Source organism: Lynx rufus, unplaced genomic scaffold, assembly GCF_022079265.1.
Source record: "Lynx rufus isolate CCGP_SWC_20201006 ecotype Redwood Valley unplaced genomic scaffold, mLynRuf1.p SCAF_8, whole genome shotgun sequence".
Lineage (NCBI taxonomy): Eukaryota > Metazoa > Chordata > Mammalia > Carnivora > Felidae > Lynx > Lynx rufus.
In genome coordinates, this window is record NW_025814896.1 from 101,052,583 (window position 1) to 101,076,745 (window position 24,163).

Here is a 24,163-nt window from a genome sequence, read left to right on the forward strand (position 1 = left end):
TCAGAGATGCAAGTGACAGATGAGGCCCCAGGCCCCTGTTCAGTAACCTTTGTCTTCTTCAGAGAGGTATGGCCTTTCCAGAGTCTTGGATTCCTCTGAAAAATGGTCTAGGGAAAGAAATGAACACATCTGACGACAGCATGTCTGCATGGAGCTGTGAAACCCCTGGCTTGAAAGGACCTAGCAGACCTCTGGGATTCCCCGCACTGCCCCCTGCCCCAGGCACATGAGAATAGGTTGTTTTAAACATGAATCCTAGGTTTTAGAACTATCTCACCCAATCTCTGGAACACAGAGTTTTGAGTCCCAGTTCAATGCCTTCTGAAAACATTCTGTTGCACTTAAAACATTAAAAAGAAATTTAAATTGCCATAGTCTTTTGGGAAAACAATCTGACAACAGATTTAAGAACGTTTAAAACTCCTTTCCTTTTGGCATTTCAGAAGGAAAAAAGTGCCAATGTCAGGTTACATAAACACATATGTTTAAGCAGCAGTGCTCACAGAGGACAAACATGAAATAACTTGGGCTGCTCCACAGAAGCGGCATGGGTAGGTAAACCATGATATACACTATGGAATACTATGCAGTGATGAAAAAAACGGAGTTAAATACTCATCCTTCCGTGATGGCGATGATATATTCAAGTAAAAAAAAAAAAAAAAGGAAAAGAAAAAGAAAATCCAGGTGCCATATAAGGTGACAGGATGAGGCGACTTAAAACCCAAGACAATTCTTTATGTATTTATACATACAAGGGAAAGGTTTCTTGGCTCCCTACCCAGCTGTCCCTATGGACTCCGCAGGTACAAGCGCACATGGGAAAAGTAAGGCACAGAGTACATCTTTACCTCTACACATCTTAGTCCTGTTCCTGCAACAATGCGTGTGTATTACTCCTATTCATTTTTTTTTTTTTAAAGATCTCCAACTATTTTTAAGAAAAGCAACAAGTACTGCCCAAGTGATATGCTCATTGTGGGGCAGAAAACTCAGAGAACAGAATAAAGACCACAAGTAATCTTACTCCTTAAAAGATAGCCACCATTCACACTTTTTTCCCCCTTACCAATACGCCACTGGTCATGTCCTCCTGACAGAACACCAGTTCCCACAAAGCTGACTCTAGTGGAGGGCTCACTGAGCTTTATACTGCCCTTTATCTTACCTTATGTTAACTACTGGGCTTCCTAAATGATGAACCCAAAAGCTATTTTTTTTTTTTTTTTTTTTTTTTTTAAATTTTTTTTTTTCAACGTTTATTTATTTTTGGGACAGAGAGAGACAGAGCATGAACGGGGGAGGAGCAGAGAGAGAGGGAGACACAGAATCGGAAACAGGCTCCAGGCTCCGAGCCATCAGCCCAGAGCCTGACGCGGGGCTCGAACTCCCGGACCGCGAGATCGTGACCTGGCTGAAGTCGGACGCTTAACCGACTGCGCCACCCAGGCGCCCCCCCCAAAAGCTATTTTAAAAGAGAAATGTATGAAGGCAGCTGCCCCAGCCATTCTGCAGGCCCCCTGAGCAGCTCAAATCAGTCTTGGTCAGACCCTTCCCACCCAAATGGACTTGGTCCCAAATGGACTTGGTCAGACCCCTCCTACCCAAGTTTCCCTCAATTATAGCAGGTAACAGGTTGGGGGTAACAAATTCCTCCAAGTCTAGTCTCTTTATGTTGCCCACATTTATGAAGCTGAACCAGAAAGGTGGCTCCAGAGAGTCTAGAAGTAGACAAAAGATCCTGTCCCCATCCACCCCACCTCACCCCAAATTTTCAGCTGAGCTGAAAGTTTCCTCCAGGTCAGGGAAGCAAGGAGCAAAACCCTGAAATTCTAAATGTCAGTCCTAAAAGCACTTAGCAAGGAGGCAGTCTTTCCGCGCTCCAAGGAGTTCGAAAATTCCCCTCTCTGCCCCCACATCCATGTTTCCAAGGAGACCTGAACTCTGAGAATTCTCATGAGGGTCTGTCCAGGGCACGTCATAGAGACTGAGCTGACTTTCAAGGTCTTATTTCTTTAGCTTCTCCAGGGAGAAACTGCCCAGACCTGTGGGCAAAACCCCAGGATGGGCTCAGATTTGAGTCTCGTAAATTTGAGACATCCTCTAGCATAAGCAAACCCCACAGCTGGGAAGGCAAGCAGGCCAGTCTGGCAGGCACCAGCCAATCCAAACAGAAGCCCTGGAGCAAAGGGAGCTCCCCTCGCCAACCCAAACCTGAGGCCCTTCCTTTCTCTTGTATCTAAATAAATACTGCAGTGAAAATTAGCATGCCCCAGTGCCCGGGTCAGAGTTTTCAGAAGCCGACCCAGAGCCAAAGAGCGGCTTCTGGCAGGCTGCTGGGCTGGGAAATGAGCCTCAGCCGTCCTGGCCACCTCCTCCCAACTTACAAGGCCCAGAGGAAGGGACAGAGATTTCACACCTCCCAAGGGAAATGGGTCCTGTCAGTCACCCTTTTCCTTCTCACCTAACCTGCGGTCCGTCCTTCCCCGGACAAGGCTCCCTGCTTCCCAGTCATGACCCCAGCTCTTTAGTCTAGTCCTGATCTACGTGTAACGCGTTAACCAAAATCTGCAAAAGGTTACAAATATGTTATAAGTACACACGTACGTAATTATACAAGTTAGCATCGTTTATAATGTTATTGAGATTTTGGAAAACAGGGGTGCCTGGGTGGCTAAGTGGTTGAGTGTCTGACTTCGGCTCGGGTCGTGATCTCATGGTTCGTGGGTTTGAGCCCCGTATTGGGCTCTGTGCTGACAGCTCAGTGCCTGGAGTCTGCTTACGATTCTGTGTCTCCCTCTCTCTCTGCCCTTCCCCTGCTGCTGTTGCTATCTCTCAAAAATAAATAAAGATCTAAAAAAAGAGAGATTTTGGAAAATAAAAATAATCATCCTTCATCCCCACGTCCTGATGTTAAGAGCCACTTTTCCCTCATAAAGTCCCTTCCTGTCTTCGCCCTGGTTACAGGTCCAACGTGGCCCTGCCACCTCAGTGCCTCCCTCATCTCAGCCTGGGTCCGTCTACTCCGCAGGAGTTTCCTGAGCACCTCTTGCATGCTGGGTGCTGAGAACACCCTGCCCATGTCCTCACGGAATTTAGGCATTGGAGGGAGGATGAATGTGAATGGGTGCACGCATGGTGACAACACCACACAATGAGAACAAGGGGTGGGGTGGGGGTGATGAGTGTGTGGTGGGAACACCATGGGGCGCACCTCCCACAGTTTTGAGAGTGTCAAACTACAGAACACAAGCAGGACACCTGCTTTTGTAAACAGAGTCTTCCGGGCACGTGGCCAGGCCCATTCATTTATGTGCTGCCTGCGCTGGCTCTGACACTCCCAAGGCAGGGTTGATTAGCTGCACCAGAGACCATGTGGTCCCCAGAGCCTAATATATTTACAATCGGGCCCTTGGCTGGAAAAGTTTGCAGACCCCTGCCCCAGAGGATGAGGGCTTTGCTGAGACCCGAAGGACTAGCAGGAATTGGCCCGGGAGCGTGGGGGAGGGCAGTGATCCAGGCGGGGACACAAATACACGAGGGCAAGGCCTGAAGGGAAGGGACTCTGCAATGATGGGGGCTAGCTGGAACATGGAGGCAAGCTGAGAGGTGAGGCTGGAGGGGAAAACAGGGACAGTGTGCCCAGGACTGGAACTGAAGTCAGAAGACCAGCGAACGGGCCCGCCCCATTCAACCTCGCCACTACTCGGAACGCACTTCAGTCACTTCCCAGGAACTGACCAGCCTGTGGCAGCAGGCCAGCCTTCCCTCTCTGAAGCTCTGGATACCGCTCACCTCCGACCCCACAGACGTAACCAAGGCCGTGTCAAGTTCTCTGTGCAACTGCCTCATCCTTGCATCCCAATCACGTCAGAAACCCTGTACCCTTCTGCTGGTCTTTCAGATGCCCTTAGCTACTGGCCCCGCTGCCTCATGAGAGCTCTGAAACCTGACTGCTCCCACTCTTCGAACTGCTCTCCTGCGTCACAAGTGACCTTCATTTGGACAAACCGGATGCACCCTCTCTGTTTCTGCACTCTACTCAGACTTCACATGGAACTTCATGAGCATCTAACAGGTATCCCTGGGAGATATGAAGATACCCAGGGCTGCTCTTTCCCACAACCACATGTGGGAAACAGATGCAGATGCCAAATGAGGAGGCCCAGCTCCCCCACCCCCCAACCACTCTCCCTCAGCTTCCCCGGTCCTCCCTGCCTTCCTCCGGCTTCCACATTTCAGCCCGTGAGTCCCCCATTTTCTCTCTCCATTGTACTTTGTGCTCAGAGTTCACACTCTGAAAATTAACTCTTATGGCCCTTAATTTAAGTCCCACACATCCACCTCTCACAGGAGATGGGCCTTTAGATTCCCCACCATCACCTCACTTTACAGGGGCCCGATGTACCTCCTGTCAGGGCACTGCCACTCTCCTGTGCTGGGAACCACAACTTGGTTCTCACCTCCTGTCTCTTCCACAGCCTTGACCCCCACGCTATCCAAGTCACCCCCTCCCCCCAAACATCCCTGCCATAACCTTCACTTTCCTGCAGCCTTCAGGCTGGCCCTCACCTGCCTCCTGATGACTGAATCCTCCGTGCCCTCCCACCCTCAGGAGCCCTTTTGTTGTTGTTGTTGTTGAGTTTGCATCACATTATTTCTAATAAGAACTGCATCTCAGTCACCATCGAGATACAAAGATAAATACCGATAAAGCATGTAAGTGCATCATGCATATTCAAGCCAAAACCAAGAGTATGTTTCCATCCTTACTGGGCATCTTAATCTACACACCTGAAAACCAACTATAACTTTTTTGATCAAACACACATAATTTCTTTTTTATCTTTAAAGTTCTTTGACTTCCATGTGCCTTTCTTGCTGAGCATCAAGCACTAAAGCCAGAAGTCTCTGTTGCTAGTCCCTGTTGTGTCTGCCACACCACCGAGCAGTGATGCCACACATTCCCTGGTGATGCCCCCACCACGCTGTAAACTCCAGAGTAGCACGGCCTTGTCTACAGTGACTGGCAAAGCGCGGCACAGAGAGCAGTGGGTCCTCTGTACCGCCGACCCCCACTCCACTCTCCATTTTTCTCCCCAATTTTCCAACCATGAGACTCTTTCACGTGTTTGGCTTGAGTTAACTGGAAGACTACCTCATGTTTGTCTTGCTTCACCCACAAGTTACGTGAAGTACATCTCGAGATCTCCTGCATCCCTTACACAGCTCCTACCAAAACACCAGGCGCTTCAGAAAGGCAGAATAATCCCATGAGCCTCAACATAAACCTTACTTCATGCACTAGAAAAGAACAAAACAGGTGACCTGATCTGTGTCTGCCTGTGTCCCCTACGGCCAAAGCAGAAAATGGGTAGCATTCTACTGCTGTACCTTGGCAAAGCAGTGAGACAGGAAGTGAGAGGAGAGGCTGTGGTGAAGAACCAACAGTCACCACAACAAGGCCACAGGGCTTCCCTAATCCTTTTTGTTCCTCCTCCAAAGTTCCCTCAAGGCCGATGGAAACTTTGTAGAGCTCCACCTCATTACTAAAGACCTGGGTCAGCCACTAGGTCTGTACATGTCAGAGAACCACGCAGACGAACACTCACTCTATCAGTCCCCTAAGTTAAACCCAAATAAAGATCCATTTCACCTCAATAACTTCTGCCACTACTGCCTGGCTAGGGGTCATCTGTTATGCTCCCCCCAGCATAAATGGCTACTATTTAGCAGGACACAAATGTCACTCACCAATTTCATACCCCCAGCTAATCAATTACGTACTCTTTCCAGTGGAGCCGAGGTAAGCTTTGGGATCCCTTAACACAGAACTACAAGCAGCCATCAGCAACTGCCAGGAAATGAGGCATCAGATGAAACCTGTGGGTTACCAGTTATCACGGACACAGCACATTTCCTTCCTTTAGGTCAGTTCTCAAACATTAGCAGGCAGAGGAACCCTCCAGAGCACTTGCTAAAACACAGATTCCTGGGCCCCATTCCCAGAGATTCTAATTCATTTTGCGGGGGGTTGGGGAGAAGAGGGTGAATGTGCATTTCTCACAAGCCCTAGGGACGCTGCTGCTGCTAACCTCAGAACCACCCTTTGAGGAGCCCTGCTTAAGGACAGCAAACTCTCCTGCTCCAGGATCACAACTGAGTCATCATTAGAGAGTACTTCTCGAGTCTTTGATGTGTGCCCAGCACCGTGCTGCATGTCATGGGACAGCCAAATGAAGCTTGAATCATGGTGTCAAGATCCTAGGAATGCCAGCTCGAGCTGGGAAGATAAAGTAAGCCCCATGAAACCCTTAAGGAACACCCACATGCAGGGGAAGCTTCATCTTGTGAAGGCAGAACAGCTCATGGATTCCTGTGTCAGCACTCATGGCTGGCAGTCACAGGGGAGCCAGACAGGAGCTGGCCGAGCCCCTGAGCAAATCTGTCCACTACTCACAATTTTTGTCCCCTGGGGCTTAGGTGCCCCCGTGGCTGGTGTCAGGAGCTGTTTGGCCACGGCTTCCCGCTGTGTCAGGTCCACAGCACTCAGGGCCGTACGACTGCCATCCTCGTTGATGACCATGGAGGCTCCCGGGTGCACACTGGGGCCATTGATGACTGCTTGCCTCAGTTCCTGAACATTCCAGGGGGTGACTGGCTGAGGGTAGGTCAGTTTTGTGGCAAACACCTGGAAACAGGGAGTGGATATGAAAATTCGGGGTAGGCAGAAAAGATTGTATAGAGATTCAAAATCTGACTCAACAGGCTGTGAGACTTCTTCCCCATGACGTGGAGGTGCTATCTTAGCCACAAAGGTCCTTCAGGGAGTATGCAACATCCTGTCTGTCTTCTCCACAAAGCCATTTATCTAGACTTGAGGCCCCAAGGGAATAGAGATCAGGCCTCCTTTCCTAGCAGTCTGTCTGGAGAGAAAAATTTGAGTGTTGCAGTTTACACATTAAAATTTTTTTCACCCATTCTAAAACTTCATCATTTCCTCACCCACCAATCAATTCACAGTCCCCAAAGGCAACACAGAATGGGACACTAACTTGAGAGAGGCGGCAAATACCCACCCTCAAGTACCACCACAGCCCCCTCCACTCCAGTAGACATCACTAACCCAGACATGGCGTTGGAGCCTCTACCCAGCAGTTTTGGCTGCCACTGCAATCAAGGTGGCACTTGAGATGAAACCAATTCAGTCTCCTGATATATGAGAAAGTGCAGCGTTACCACTTAACGCTTAACCTGCAATATACTCCAAGAGGAGTTATGTGGTTAAGTAAGCTTCTAAGTGGCTGAATGTTATAAACACTCTGATGCTCCTACATGCACACAACATATCCGAGACTATGCAGAGTCCTTCATAAAGAACCTGGTTGAACTCTGTCCAGGTCTCTGCTTAAACAACACTTTGCGAAAAGCCTTACCTGCCACCCCAGCCAGCGCTCCCTTTCCCCACGGCCTATTCTGTTTTTTCCAATGCACTGACCACCACCTGACAGTGTTTATGCTCCTATATATTCCTTTATTTGTCTCCACTACTGGAATGTAAGCCTCTCAGGGGACACTCTAGTCGGTTTGGTTCCCTGCTCATCTCTAGCTCATTCCCCAAATTTATTTCAGTTCCTCTGCTCCCATGACACCTCTCCACGGTGCTTTACGGGAAGGGTGTGCCACAAGGGACCAAGAGGCAATCTCGCACAGTCAGCTCCTCACAGCCATCCTGTGAGTAACACCCCCAGGCTACCATGGCCCTGAGACCTGAACAGGCTGGAGGTAGGCAGAGGGGGAGTCCCTCCTTAGGACAAGTCATTATGAAATGAACCCACATCCGAGAAAGGGAGGCTCGGCACCTCTGAAGGTGGAAACAAGAGGCAGCACTACAGGTCTCTCCTAAAGCTGGGATGCTCTATGCATTGTGAGGCCAAAGGCTATGGGGGTAGTCCATGCCTTCTGTCCAAAGAAAGCAACAAATAGCAACGAAATGGGCCTCAGACTCAGGAAGGTCACAACTGGGCTTCACAATACCTTTCTCTGCCACCTGACCCAGCTTCCAGACATAAAGATCTATGGCTCTAGGAGGCAGTGGGCCCAGGACTAAGCTTTCTCTGACTCCTGGCCTCTCATATGTGTGCCTTTGCCCAGGAAGCCGAGTGTACCCAAGAGAGACGAGGCAGCGGGCATACAGGGGACCATCAGAACACTTGAGCTCTGCTCATTACCAGCGCTCCCCAGAGAGCAGCAGAGGGGGCAGTGTGTGAGGAAATGAGACTCTCCACAAAGGGAAATAAACCACCTTCATATTACTGACCTCAAGGTCCATTAAGGAGGAAGCCAATTAAAGCGCTACTGCTAATGCGCATCACAGCCCGAATGGGTGGGGAAGTGAGAAAAGGAGGCTGGCTCCCTGAGGAAACACTAATGGGTGGATGGGGCACACTGCTCACCCCCAAGGAGCTGGGAGGATGGATGACACACACACAGAGCCCTCTCTGGAGGTTTTCTCCCTTCCTGAGTCTGGCAACTAAGTCTACACATTCCTGTCTCCTAATGCCTGGCAAGTGCATGGGACGGAAACCCCCCCTTTCCCTCTTCCTCATCTCTGTCCTGCATTCAATCTGACTAGGAAGGTTTAGAGACTAGGCTTTGAGAGGCAGGAGGAAGATACGCAGGCAGGGATGTGGCAGTTGGCTCCCTGCTTGCCCAGGAAGGGTCTTCCTTGTAGGTACAAGGTGTTTGGAGACCCGATAAAGAGTGAAAGCAATACCATCACACAGCCTCACGTTCCTGCCAAATGGCTTGTTCAGGAAGAAGCAAAAGCTGTCCCCACCCAAGCCACAACCAGTGTGCTGCACACCTTCTCCCCCCAGCCCTCAGCACTCCCATGTACCACACCCAACAGTAGCCAGAGAGGCCCCACCACACACACCATAGGAATTCCAATTTCGTTGGTGTTAATGTACATGTCTGGGCAGATGACAGAGCGGGCCGCATAGTCCACTCGCTTTCCCATCATGTGCTTTCGGAATAAGCCATCCTTCTTCTCCAGGATCTTTATGCAGGAAAAAAGTCCACAGAAAACATGTTTAAAGAAAAAAAAAAGTATACTTATTATTTTCTTGTTTCAAAACAAATACAGTTATTATTTAACCCCTTCGGTTAGCAATGGGGATCCAACTTCCCGCTCACCTGTCTAATGCCAGGATACTTTTCCATCATTAATTTATCCATTTCACTATCAAACACGATATTGACGTGGCTCTGAAGACGAATCCAAATGTTGTAAAGTTTGTCTGTGAGGGACTGGCCAGGAAGCGTACTCAAAAAGGATCGGTCCAGGGTAATCGAAGAGTCTTTTTCCTGGCAAGACACAATCAAGAAAAGAGGCATGATGGAAAAACCTCACAAAGGCCAGGCTTTGTTTTGTTTTTCTTTCTTCCTCTAGCTCTGACAAATGATGAGCTCTGGAGTTTGCCTTTATGTCTTTTGTCTTATGCCTATGTCTTTTTTGCCACTGATGGATCAGTGACAAAGTCCTGATAAATCTATCTTGTCAGTTTGTATCAACATAACATCAGCCCCATCATATACATTTACCAGTCTGTGTTTTTCTGATAGTAAAATGAACTCAAGTTTACATGTGAGCTTTCTCTCTCTCTTTTTTTTTAAACTAACATGTATTTATTATCTCACAGTTTCTGTAAGTCAGGAATCTGGGCACAGCCCAACTAGGTTCTCTGCTTCAGAGCCTCCCCTAGGCTGCAATAAAGGAGTCAGTCAGAGCCATGGTCTCATCTGAAGGTTCAACTGGGGAAGAATCCATCTCTAAGCTGACACGGCTGTTGGCAGGATGCAATTCCCAGAGAGTGGCTGGACTGGGGGCCTCAGTTCCTAGTTGGCTATTGGCCAGAGGCCACTTACAATTATGTGCCTTGTAGGCTTCTCCAACACAATAGGTTGTTTCACTGAACTGTGAAACCCAAGAAAGTAATGGAGCTGCTACCAGCAGCTGTTGTAGTCCCTTACTACCTAATTCTTCAGACCACCGTATAAATTCTTGCCCTTTCAATACTCTTCATGAAACTCTGTTATCCTGCCAGATAACTGATTCTCATATGGAATTTCACCTTTGTTTATGGTTCTGGAAAATCTTGATTTGAAGCACTTACGAAAATATAAGTGGAAGAATTTCTTAAAAGTAAAAATGTTTGCTATGTTATTTTCTATTTTATCAATTAAAATGTGGGTCCCCAACTGAGATACGTCAAGTGACTGGCTGATCTCCAAGCCTCACTGGACTATCTGAACCAATCCTTTTTAATATTTCTGTCCCTGGCTCTGCCTCCTTCTCTTCTCTCCCTACCTGCCCAGGAGACAGGCCCTTAAGCTGCCTGACAGCACCACCTACTGACACTGTCTGGCCACCTACTAGCCCCAACTGGCTGGGTATGACACTGGAGACCGATGTCCCCCAGTGTGAGTGAGATGGTGAGAAGAAATCTGTTAGTGTGTTGGGAGAGGTATGAGGGGAGGGGCGAAGTTCTAGTAAATAAGACTGCCAAGAAAACCATTACTGAAGTGGGTTTGTCCTCCACCCTGAGAAATAAAGGCATCTTCTTTAGATACAGGGAGGACAGATGTATTTTCTGCCCTGAGGAAGCCTCACAGGGAGAGATGGTCACCTGTATGATGACAGGGGCGATGTCAGCCTAACTTACTGCTTATGATATTACCTGATTCAGGGCTATGTGATGACTCATGCAAGGAGACCCTGTCTCACTAGCATATACTCAGTGCCTAGTGTAGCCCCTGGCCCCCATCAGGCATTCATAATTCAGGAGAGGGCTGCCACAGAAAAGGAATGCAGGGAGCAAATAGGGAAAGAAATAAGAACATGTCCTGTTAATCACACAGAAAGGAGGCACTGCGACTTCAGGTAGCAAGGACCTTAAGAATCAGAAAGGATGTTGTTTATTTCTGCAGACACTCGGCCTTTTTGTTCCTATTTTCTTTTTTTTGACAAAGCGCTGCTCTAATTCCAAGGGACACTGAAGTAAAAGTTCTTAGCCCTGGTCTTGGCTATCCTAACGGCCTTCCCCCTAAACTGGACTAGGGCCTGCAGATGGCATGTTCCTCTTAGACTGAAGGTTTTTGAAAGCACACCTATGCTGACGGGTCAGAAAACTTAAAACCAAAGACAGTCCAGAGGAGAGTATGGATAACCCACAGCACAAGTGTCCAGGCAGACAGTGGCGCCACCTGGTGATGGGACTGGCTCACAGCGAACTGTTGCTGGCAGCTGGAAGCAGCCTGAGAGCCCTGTCCACTCAAGGCTGAGACAGCCTTCCTGCTTCCATCCAGACGGCATCTCGGAACGGGGAAGGATCTCCATGATCTCAGCAAGCTTTCTGAGTGCCTGATTCATCTTTATACCCATGGAAGACCTGGCATACTGAAGTAGGCTCAGAAAGTCGGCTGAAATGGGAAAACTGAATCCAGCTCTACTGTTTACGGAGAACGAAGCTGAAGCCTCAAACCTGACAGTCCTATTCTGGGAAATTCCTAGAATCAACAACACTGCCCTCCTGAACCCAATGCTAGAGGTCTTAATGAGCCAAAAACAGAGCTGGATGACTCAGGCTCTGGCACCATAACCCAAAAGAAACATTCTTAGAGCTGACAGACTCTTCTTTCTGGAGCTGCCAATCACTGCTAGTGAGGCTAGGTGGCCCAGAACAGCCTCCATATAAACTCTTACCACAAACCATACACATTTTATAGTGGAAATGGGCCCAGGAAATTAAAGCAACTCAACAAAGGTTATTGGGGCAGAACCTAGATCTTTCCATGCTCATATCATGCTTTCCCCCTGACATTACCTAGGTACCCCAAATGAGAGCTCACACACAGCTGTACAGAATTCCCAACCAGCATCTCCCCGCACCCCCAGCGTTCTGCATCTGCACTGTGGGCATTAGAACTAAACATATATGCTTATGACGTCAGCTCCAAAGCAGCCCTGACCTCATCCTTGGCAGGTGCTGCCACCTCACATGGCAGCTCCTGTTCTTGGGCCATCAACGCCAGAAGTTTTCGGATCAGGACCATGTCCTTCATGACAGCCTGCAAGTTCACCGTCTGGCCATTAGTAAACATCTGGTCCCCTAGCCGATTGACAGGGCGATACCTGTAGGGGGACACATGGAACTGTTTAGTATGAGGGAAGGGTCACGTTCTTCAGACTCTTGCCTGTCCCTGCTATGAGCAACTCACAACCCACCACACTCAGAAACCAACCAACATTTCTATTACATTCAAGACAATACTCCCAACTACCCGCAACTTGGGTGTGGAACTGCTGATTTACTTCTCAGTGCCCTGGCCCTTCAAGCCTCTCCCAGAGGTCATTATTCAATGAATCGCTCAAGAAACCTTTTCCAGGTGAAATAAAGTCAATTAAAGGGCATTACCTTGAGGGGGGCACCACCAAGAAATCCAAAAAGAACATACTGGGATTGAATCTGGACTCCATGCCAACATCTTCCAGTCCCAAAAAAAGGTAATTCAGAAAGAATCCTGTATTTGAAATAAACCAAAATGATCATTTAAATCTATGTGTAAGGGCAGGGATGGATGACCACAAAATTCTACTGGGTGAAAAAAAACCCAGAATATGAGACAACATGTGGAGTTAAATCACATTTTTCTTTCTAAAAACAAGCAAAAAATAGTGTCTGCATGTTGAGAACGTGCACGCAGGTGAGATGGTAGCTTGAGGACGGGCACTGCGGGGACCCCAGTGCTCAGCCCGGGGACTGAGACGGACAAGGATGGTAAATATCTTTACCTTGTTTCTCACTACCTTCCTGGACTATCAGACTTAACAACACACACACACACACACACACACACACACGGCTTTGGCTTTTATAAAAACTATATCTAAAAAACGGGGGGAATCAAATTTAAAAAAGTTAGCCTTCTCAAAAAACAGAACAAAACAAAACAAAATAAAACACCATTCGTATGCTACCAAGAGGGGATCATTTTTGTGGATCAAAGCTATATTTTAAGTTTCCAGTAAACTTAAAAAAAAACTTAAAAAAAAAAAAAAAGCTACATCAGAGTGCCTGGGTGGCCCTGTTGGTTAAGTGACTTTGGCTCAGACCTTGATCTCAAACCTTGTGTTGGGGTCCATGCTAGGCATGAAGCTTACTTTAAAAAAAAACAAACAAACAAAAAAAAACTGTGGGGCACCTGCGTGGCTCAGTTGTTGGAGCATCTGACTTTGGCTCAGGTCGTGATCTCACGGTTCGTGGGTTCAAGCCCCACATCGGGCTCTGTGCTGACAGCTCAGAGCCTAGAACCTGCTTTGGATTCTGTCTCCCTCTCTCTCTGCCCCTTCCCTGCTCATGCTCTGTCTCTCTCTCCCTCAAAAATAAATATTAAAAAAAGATTAAAAAAAAAAAAAGCAAAATCCAGAGTGAATAAAAGTATTGGGGCCTACCTCAGAAATGATCATAGTAACTAAAGGAGTGCTCTTTTTTCCCTGACATCACTTATCCTTTCAGCAACATTTTCGTTTTTAAGTGTTTACCATTACACAGCAGTTTGCATTCAGTGTTCCAAAACAAGAGCACTCTCAGAGGGTGGTGACACAAGGGCTTGAATATACTGCCTAGCTTTTGTTGTACACACAAAAGGAAGGGAAGACTTTCCTTTTTGTAGGAAATTAAAATGTTGAAAAATCCTAAGAAAAGACATGTTAGGATTCACTTTTTGAATCACAGGACGAATTCCCTCAGAATTCTTTTTTTGAAAAGTTATTTACAGGCTTTTAAAATAAAGTGAATTATGTTGTACCTCCCAGAAATCTGTCAAACTGTATTAAGCAAGGCCTACCCACAGCTGTTATTTAATGCCCAGGTTCAGGTATGGTAATTGTCAAGTTCATGATTCTTGCTTAGTCTCTAATGCATCAATGACAATGTACCCTGAAGCCAGCTCCAGACCTATGACTTCAGGAGAGATTACAGTGACCACAACATGGAAAAAATAAAAATAATAAGGCTGGATAAATGAGCCCAAAGACTTATTTCTATTTCTTTAGGTTGGTACAGCACCTTCATTCTTCCAAAGGGCAATAAGATGTTCTCGGGCACTGGTCGGTGTCAGGTACCCTCGTTTTCCCATCTGAGCATCCTCAATTCCTGGAGCCAGGAGGGGAAATCAAAGCACAATAAATCAATAACAGGCACTCCTTCTATAATGGGATTTATCAATGCTTTTTCCCCACCCTGCCAAGCCTGCAATTTGACCACAGAAATCAATCAAGCTGAGCTTACTCTCAGCTCTGGATATTTTCCCCCTTAACCTAATTTCTAAAGTAATAGAAACAATATAACTATTGCATAAAAACAATAAAGGAAAAGAAAAATAAACCACATACCACTCCATCACATTATCACTACTATATATTTTTTCCAGTCCTTTGGTTTACATAGTGTCTAAGGTAACTATAATCTTAAGTGTGAACTTACTCTGTACCCTGCTTTGCTCAGTTACTACCATCTTGTGAGCATTTCTGCATGTTGTCACATATTGTTTTTAATGACTGCATGATATTCCACTGAGAGGATGCTTCCGAATGACCCAACCATACTCTTACAGTTAGACATCTGAGTTGATCCCAGTTTTGTACTATTGTAAGTTATACTATGCTAAAGAACTTTATGCACATGGCTTTACCAGAAAGATTCACAGAAGTAAAATTAGAGATAAGTTAGTATCATCATTTTTATGGGTAAAAGTATATTCAATTCCTTCCTACAAATATGTAGGTACATGGAGTAGATTGATTTGGGTTTCTCAGATTACACAAGAGTAGCCTGGGATACTGTCTATCAGCTATACTCAGAGTAAGTCAGAAAATCAAACTTGAGGCTGCCATTCAGGAACTAGGGCTCTAGGCACTTAGACAGTTAACAGAGAAAAGCAACGTGACCCTTTATTTTCAAAACTATCAACCTCTTCTGGGATACAATGACCGAAATTAGGCATTATTCAATTTTCCCTCTTTATGTACTTATCAGCACAGACACTGTGTCTTGTCTGTGTTCCTAGCATCTGACACAATTATCTAGCATACAGCAGATACTAAATAGTCACTGGCTCAAATATACATATTCGAAACATCCTACAATAATCTATACTTATAAACCCCACTCTTTTGGCTTTTCTACACTTTTAACATCCAGCTTCATTCCACCTCCAATTCCCCAATTAAGTTTATGATCTGCAGGGGATATGTCATCCCAAGTTTTTAGAGCAATATGAAACTTGGATAACAATTAGTAGATGCAGCATAATTTAACTAGTCTCTCTTAATAGGCATTTAAGCCATTTCCTATTTTAAACTATTTAATACCATGGGTATGTCTAATTCTTAAAAGAAAGTTGTGAAAGTGGAACTGCTAGGTCGAGGAGTCCACACATTTAAAATTTTGATTCCTATAACAGCAAAACATTTCAATCAATTAATGCAACTGAAGGGAAGTGTGGGTGTGCAATGAAGAGAGCTTTTGACCTTCAGGGGTAACCACAGCATTAGAAAGCTATGTATATTCAGTGGGAAAACACAGATTCCATTAAGCTAAACAATTTGTGGGCATTTCTGAAAATGACTATCTGAACTTCCTCTCCTACTAAACAGGTTTGAAGGGCTGAGGAAGATCAGTTGAACTTGGCAGTACTCCCCAGCTCCTGTCCCAGTAGCTACCAGTACATGACACACTCCACTGCAGTTTCATTGCTGAGAAGGCTGACTAGAACTAGGGTTGCTCGTTCAGAGGATCTTAGAGTCAGAAGAAATCTGTGGGATCTTATCTCCTCACATGGGCTGAACCACCCTAACATGACACTTGTACAAAATGATTTCTGCCTGGATGGGGTTTCAGAACATCCCTACCATGGGTTTCCTTCAGCTGTAAGGGCTGCTATGTGACAAAGGGGTTGGAAGGTCAAGTAACTCGGGGAAGACTGGATCATGGTGGAGTGTCTTGGCTGTAAGGATTCTCATTTTAAAATGCTCATGTTTGGGGCGCCTGGGTGGCGCAGTCGGTTAAGCGTCCGACTTCAGCCAGGTCACGATCTCGTGGTCCGTGAGTTCGAGCCCCGCGTCAGGCTCTGGGCGGATGGCTCGGAGCCTGGAGCCTGTTTCCGATTCTGTGTCTCCCTCTCTCTCTGCCCCTCCCCCGTTCATGCTCTGTCTCTCTCTGTCCCAAAAATAAATAAAAACGTTGAAAAAAAAAAGAAAAAAAAAAAAATTTTAAAAAAAATAAAATGCTCATGTGCATGATGGGGCTTGAGGAGCATTCACGAGCATAAGCAGAATTTTACAAGCTTATGGTGCTCCTCATGGGATCACTACTACATAGCAACCATAGAGGCACAGGTCTCACAGGATGGTTCCCTTTGGCCAGGAACCCTTGTTCGGAATGCTCACCTGCCTCCGTATCACCTGCTCCCTGGAAGTTACTGACCTGTGTCACCTGCAGCCTTCTCTGAGAGCAGAGGGCACGTGGTCTCCACCTTGGCACTATGCTCAGCCACAGGCATGGTCTTTGGCATGAGGCTGTGAGCCCAACAAGTAAATGTTTGCTAAGTACTGAAATCCCAATCCTGGAACCACTGAAAACTACAGTCAACTTGCTTCTAATGCATAGAATTTTAGGAGGCACCACCATATTCTCATGGCTGCAGTGAAAGATTACTTCAGAAGAATGCATTTGGTAACGGCAGCGGAAGGCTCCTTAACTGCTAGACATTTGCTCCCAAGAAACAGTTATCTTCTGGAATGCCAACTATTTTCATTTTTAATCTATGAACATTTTCTAACGCGTCCTAAGGGCTAGAACAGCAATTCCCAACCTTAAAAATGGTTTCAAGGGCTGTTTATAGAAAAGATAGGAAAATCCACCTTTGTAGTTAACTGTTAACCATTAAACAAAATTAAACAGGCTTTTAAATGCAGTGTGGTACCTTGGATTGGATCCTGGAACATAAAAAGGACGTTACTGGAAAAAATGGAGAAATGCAAATTGTCTGTAGTTCAGTTAATAGTAGTGTACCAATGTTAACTTCTTGGTTTGGACAAGTATACCCTGGTGATCTGAGATGTTACATTAGGGCACACTGAATAAAAAGTACACAGGAGGGGCACCTAGGTGGCTCAGTCGGTTGGGCAGACGACTTCGGCTCAGGTCATGATCTCACAGCTCGTGAGTTCGAGCCCTACATTGGGCTCTGTGCTGATAGGTCAGAGCCTGGATCCTGCTTCAGATTCTGTGTTTCCGTCTCTCTGCCCCTCTCCCGCTCACACTCTCTCTCTCAAAAATAAATAAACATTAAAAAAAATTTTTTTTTTTTAAAAGAGTACACAGGAACTCTCTATACTATCTTTGCGACTCTTCCTTAAGCCTAAAATTAGCCTAAAATAAAAGGACACAGATAAAAATCTGTGTCCTCTCAAGTCTCATGTGTTAAAATCCTAATTGCTCCCATATGATGGTATTGGAGATGGAGCTTTTGGGAGGTGATTAGGTCATGAAAGCAGAATTCTCATGATTGGGATTGGTGCCATTTTGTTTTTTTTTTTTTTTTTAGAGAGAGAGAGGGCGTAAGTGAGGGCAGAGAGAGAGCGAGAATCCCACAAGGGGGGGGGGGAGAGAGAGAGAGAAAGTGGGGCTCACCAGAGGCTTGTCTTCACCCAAAGCAGGGCCTGAGCTCACCCCATGTGGGACTTGAACTCATGACCTGAGTTGAAGTCAGATGCTTAACGACAGCCACCCAGGCGCCTGGGATTGGTGACCTTATTAAAAGACCCCAGAAAGCTCCCTTGGCCCTGTCTGCCATGTGAGGCTACAGAGAAAAGGCAGCTGTCAATGAGGAAACAGGCCCTCACCAGTCACCAAATTTGCCAGCACCAAAATCTTGGATTTCCTAGCCTCGAAACCCATGAAAAATAAACATTTATTGTTTATACGCCACCCAGTCTATGATATTTTTGTTATGGCAGCCAAATGGACAAGATAGTTATTTACTCCAACCTTGCCAGGGAGTCCTCAATGTAAAAGATTATGCATCTCTAAGAACAGAACTTATTTCCCTGCCTATTCCGTATTCTTGAGCTCTGGCATAAGGTTTAGTAACAATATGCTATGGACTTTCACTTATGAAATCTCAACTGTGGGCAAGAAGTTTTGTTATTGCCACGTATAGAGTTGAAAACAAAGCTCCAGGAAGTGACCTTCTCTAAGCCACTCAGCATAAATAGCAGAGTATCAGTCACAGGTTAGGCTTTTTCCATCCAGGCATCACAAAAATGAGCAGTTAACATCTATAAAGCACAAACTATACGACTACAGGGGGCAAGGACTGGTCTTGGTTCTTAAAATGGAAGATCTTATCTAATCTTCACCACCTCAAAAGAAAAAACAAAAAACACGTTTAAACAATCCTGTGGCTACAAAAAAACCCAGAAGACATACAGATACCACAGATACATAAAAGATGCTTAACATCACTCATCAGGGAAATGCAAATTGAAAGCACAAATGAGCTATCACCTCACACCTGTCAGAATGGCTAAAACAAAGACAAGAAATAACAAGTATTGGCAAGGATGTGGAGAAAAAAGAACCCTTGTACACTGGTGGTGGAAATGTAAATTGTTATAATCACTGTGCTAAAGAGCACGGAGGTTCCTTTAAAAATTAAAAATAAAAATATCAGGCGTTTCGGTGGTTCAGTTGGTTGACTTCTGATTTCGGCTCAGGTCACGATCGCACGGTTGTGAGACTGAGCCCCGTGTCAGGCTCTGTGCTGAGCGTGGAGCTTGCTTAAGACTCTCTCCCTCCCTCTTCCTCTGTCCCTCCCCTGCTTGCAAGCAGGCAGACTTGTGTGCACTCTCTCCCTCTCTTAAAAAATAAAAAATAAAAACAAAAATACCATATGACTCAGTAATTCCACTATCAGGTATTTAACAAAAAAAAAAAGAAAAGAAAATTTGAAAAGATATACTCACCCCCATGTTTATTACATCATTTACAATAGCCAAGATACAATAGTAACCGAAGTATCCATCTATAGATGAATGGATAAGGAAGATGGGATGAAGACATATACAATGGAATATCATGAAGCCATAAAAAGGATGAGATCGAACCATTTGCAACAACACGAACAGACCGAGAGGGTATTAGGCTAAGTGAAATAAGTCAGATTGAGGAAGGTAAATACCATATGTTTCTACTTATAGGTGGCATCTAGACAAAAATGAATAAACAAGAAGTACCAGAACTATAAATATGGAGAACTGATGGTTGCCAAAAGGGAGGGGCGGGTTGAGCAAAATAGGTGAAGAGGATACAGGTTTCCAATTATGGAATGAGTTTAGTCACAGTAATAAAAGGGACAGCATACATAGGGCATACAGCCAATGATACTGTAACAGCGTTGTATAGGGACAGATGGTAGCTATACTTGCCATGAACATGGCATAATGTATAAATTTATCAAAGCACTAGTTAACACTTGAAAGTAATGCAACATTGTGTCAACTATGCTCAAGTAAAATTTTTCTACATAAACAAACAACATTAACAGTAGAAGTACTAGTCTCTCAAATGTTTTCCTAAGTACCCTAATGGCAGATCAGAGCTGAGTAGGAGACACTCTACTCCAAGAATCTGAGTACACAGCCAGAAGCAGCCTGTAGGAAGCATTAATGTTCTGTGAATGCTCAGTTTTCCTGTAAAACTCACCTACATTTTTTACACTTTACTTCAAAATAAATCCACACTTCGTTGACAATAAAATGATTCTAAATATCTGCCGAGTGGATTCCTTCTTCCTCAAAAATCTTCCAGAAAAATGACCGCCTGAGGCAAGACAACCTCATTCAGCCCATGGGGCGCTGCCTCAAAATGTAGGTCAGCCTGTCAGTTCTGCATGAGAGGCGAGGGATGAGCACTAACCAGGGTCCCCTCCAACCATTAAGAGGCCTGGACAGCACCTCTGCTGGCCCGCCACAAACACGCAGGTGAGAAACACGTGGTAATGAGCAGGTATTCCCAAAGTTTGAGACACACCTGATGGCCACATGTGAAACGTGTCCAAGGACCTCCCAGGGCCCAGCCTGCTTACCCAGGGGTTCTGTGTCCTTCTGGTCAGCTTTCCTGTGCACCATGGCTGGATATGTGATGGTCAGTTTGCTGTTGTGCTCCTTTCGGACAACTGACCGTCCAGTCCTATGTATGAGAATGGTTGTGATTGAGGAGAGAAAAACCTCAACAAGACACTGAGTAACAGCTGTGAGTGACGGGCCAGAGGCTTCTGGGGAAAGGGAGAGACAAGAGCCCAGTACTCACTTGCAGTGGGGACATCGCTTAGCACTCATGTGTGCCTTCCAGAAGGAAGCAATGAGTTTGCTCCTGCTCTCACAAACATTTTTCACCTGTTGAGAAAGGGCAAAAAAACGTTGCAGTACTATTTCATTTTACTACATTCATTCATTCATTCACTAGATTCATTTTACTATTTCATTTCACTACACCACATATTCATTTTATGATTCTTACCTTTTTTTAAAAAAGGAGTAAGCTACCCTCTTAAACATTTTCCACAGAACCCTAATATAGCCAAACTCTACCAATTACTGAGTGACTTCTTTAAGGCTTAAATTTCCTCATCCATATGTGGGATTAAGACTGACTACCTCACCAAGCTGTTACTAAGAGATCATGGCGGGGGGGGGGGGGGGGGGGATGAGCCGTGGAATACAGTAAGTCCTCAATAAATGCCAGTTAATTTAAAACAAACCTCTCTGCATGCAGCTAGTCACCCCTGCTGCCTCCCTCAGATGGACATCAGGGTCCTAAGAAAGGCACATCCACAGTTAAGCTACATAAAGGGGACTGAGCCTGGCTGCAAATGAAACTTTTTCCTGGGAGCTTCTGTAACTTTGCTAGGATTCTACCCCAGACCAATTATTCAGAATCTCGGGTGTGAAATTTGGGCATAAGGTGAGCTAGATTCTAAGATTAGTACTTCAAAGATTAGTACAGGTTGATTACCTATGCCATTCGTTCAACTGTTGAACAAATTAATACTTACCCAGGTGCTGTAGGGGCAGGGGGTGGGTGAGGAGGTAGCAACAGTTTAGTGTTTGAGGAGAGAAAGAAGAAAAGAACACAGACACCACTCTCAAAATGAGACAGTATTTCACAAACTTGCTGGACATTGTACCTAAACCACCTAATTTCATCTAATCCTCTCATTACTCCTGCAGGCAGGCATTAAACAAGAGTACACAGAGGCTCAGGGACAGCAATGTAACTTACAATGTCACAGGCCTCTAAGAGGCAGAGCTGGGATTCAAATCCAGGTCTGCTCTGAGAAGCAAAAAGTATATACAAATTACAGTGCAGAGAGAACTATGATAATTATATCAAAGACCAAGTGTTATAGGAAAAGAGAGAGGTAACTCACATGTGCACCATGGGATCCCAACAGATTGTTCTGTACAATATGGGTTGTATATCGTTCTAACTCTTCCTGAATTTCGAAGGCAGTAGGATCAGCGTTTTCTTCTAGAAACTAAAAAACAAAGCGGAAAACCATACTATTGAAATAAGCAAGCGTCTGATTGCAGCATCATGGCGCCAGCCTCTCCTAGGGTGGGAGAATTTAGTTGAAGAGAAGGGAAGGAAATTTCACACCGTGTTGTATTTACAAAACAGTAAGGCAACACTGCTGTTAAAATAAGTAAATAATAAAAAAAATCAAAGAATATCCGGCTCTGAGAATGTAGGCTAGGTTATTGAGACAAACCGAAAACTGAAAAGAACCAAGATAGGACACGATACTCCAAAAAAATTTAAAGCTCTGAAAAGCTGAGAGGACAGTGAGGAAACTGCCAGACTGAAGCAAAGCCAGGAATCTAAGAGGTCGCACAGCACAGGGCCATGTTTGCTCTGGTGCAGGGCTGCGGCACTGCCCAGCTCCAGGGTGGCCCTCAGTGCAGTTGTGACCCCTGTGGAAGGCAATGACACACTTCTGCGATGCTCCCTGGAGCTGTACAACACGGCAGTCCTAACCTTGGGAGCATTTTCCAACTCACTCATTTTGAACTTCTTATTCTGAAGGCCTCAAAGGATGAAGAGGACAGAAATCAAAGCCTGGAGTTAGTTCAAGGACAGAATTCCACCACACAAACACAGGAAGCTGGGAACCCAAAGGGTTACACACTTAGGAACCAGACTGGGCCTGATACAGTACTGCAGCCTGGATTCCAAATGTCTGGGCAGCCTAGGGAGCCTTCAGCTTTGAGGCCTACGATGGTCCCAGGCCACCGTGCACATGGCAGAAGCAACAGGCATCCTCTCTGGAGAAAGGCAGTCCTATCCTAGGCTTCAAATTATTCCCACCAATAATTTTCTAATTATTAAAAAAAAAAAAGAAAAAAGATGAAGAAAAAGAAAAACCTTTCAAAAACAAGCACACAAGGACAGAGGAAAGAGATGAGGTGGGGACTTGGACAGTAACTTGACAATGAAGGGGACTATATGGGTGATGGTACTTTGTAACTATTTGTTAGACTGTGTGATTAATGCATTTCTGTGTGTATAGTTTACTAAAGAAAACTTTTTAAGATAGTAATCATCATGAATAATTTTATGCCAACAGATCGGAAATTTTCGATGAAATGGACAAATATCTAGAAAAAATAGAACTCACCCTGAGTAAAGTTTTAAGAAAATCCTTCTCTCTCTAGGACATATGTGACTTTGGATTAACTTTTTTGGCTTTGTTCCCTGGAAGTCCTGTGTGCTTACGTGTGCACATGTATGCGTTATGTACTGAATCAAATCAAACTTCCAATTCCAGTCCAATACCACAGGATTAATTCTGGGCCTTTTCTCTTTCATGTATCCGTAACTCCCTTCTCTAATAGTATGAAGTCTGGCCTACCTTATCCTTAAAATATGTACTTACTGGATCAATCTCCCTGTATGTAAACCCTCTCCCAACAAGGCTGCCACCCCTCCCATGTATGGCTCTCACTCGAGAGCACCCCACTCTAAGCCCCCCTCCTTGTGGAACCCTCCTCATCCTATGTAGGTGCTCACATCCCTCACTGGGCCATCCAGGATGGGTACCTTCTGACTTGACTTGCACACTTGCATACTATGCTGAGCTTTTATCCTTAAATGAACATCTTCCTCACCCTATGTGACCTCTGATATTCCATGTCGGGCTGCCCACACATGCAGGTATATTCTCCCCTTGAATGCCTGTCTCATCAAGCTTGGGCTCTGACATAAGGCCACAGGTCTGTGTAGAAGCTCTGCCCACCTAACATCTTTAAGACTGAATTATTCGGGAAAGGGAAGTCGAAAGGAAAGGTAAAAGGTTTCCCTTGTGACAAGAAACAAGACAAGGATGGCTGCTATCCCTTCAACACAGCAGTGTGGCTCCTAGCCACCAAAATAAAGAAAAAGAAATAGAACATGTAAGGACTAGAAAGAAACAAAACTGCCAAGATTCCCATATGATAGGATTATGTTGAAAACCAACAAGAATTTATAGGTAAATCATTTAGAATGAATGATACACTTCTGCCAGGTGGTTTCATAAAAAAAAAAAAAAAAATCTAGTATTTTTGATCTAGAGACAGAAAATGAATTTTACATCAGATACTTATAATAGCACCAGAAAATCTGAAGGATTTTTTTCTAATGAAGAGAAAAATGTCTCTGTGATAGATTTGGTGGTCCCCCTGTTATCCAAGTAATCAAACTCAGCATTACCAATAATAAAACAACCTGACAGTATGTGCCTCCTGAAATGACACAAAGCATCCCCATATGGTGTAGGTTGTATTCTCACCAAAATGTGAATCTAGTAAGGAAAAAGTCAGACAAATCCAGAGAGTAAGAAATCCTACAAGACAATGGGTCTGAAGTCTTCAAAAAAAGTCAATACCATGAAAAACAATTTTCCACATTAAAACATCCTACATTAAAACAGACCAAAGAAACATAATAATCCAAAGCAATGCATAAGCCTCCACTGGCTCCAAGGTCCAGAAATG

The 24,163-nt window shown here is 45.2% G+C and overlaps 1 protein-coding gene across 1 annotated transcript in view; it reads right to left on the bottom strand.

The window, feature by feature from the left end:
• POLR1A (RNA polymerase I subunit A) overlaps window positions 1–24,163 on the bottom strand; it is a 75,340-nt gene that overhangs the window by 46,448 nt on the left and 4,729 nt on the right. The window contains exons 4-12 of the mRNA XM_047068918.1: window positions 21,559–21,666; window positions 20,439–20,524; window positions 20,215–20,318; window positions 14,133–14,219; window positions 12,480–12,585; window positions 12,034–12,196; window positions 9,199–9,369; window positions 8,939–9,061; window positions 6,461–6,691 (exon numbers count right to left, since the gene is read on the bottom strand). Of these exons, the coding sequence (XP_046924874.1) occupies window positions 6,461–6,691; window positions 8,939–9,061; window positions 9,199–9,369; window positions 12,034–12,196; window positions 12,480–12,585; window positions 14,133–14,219; window positions 20,215–20,318; window positions 20,439–20,524; window positions 21,559–21,666 (1,179 nt within the window). The remainder of the gene's footprint in view (window positions 1–6,460; window positions 6,692–8,938; window positions 9,062–9,198; window positions 9,370–12,033; window positions 12,197–12,479; window positions 12,586–14,132; window positions 14,220–20,214; window positions 20,319–20,438; window positions 20,525–21,558; window positions 21,667–24,163) is intronic.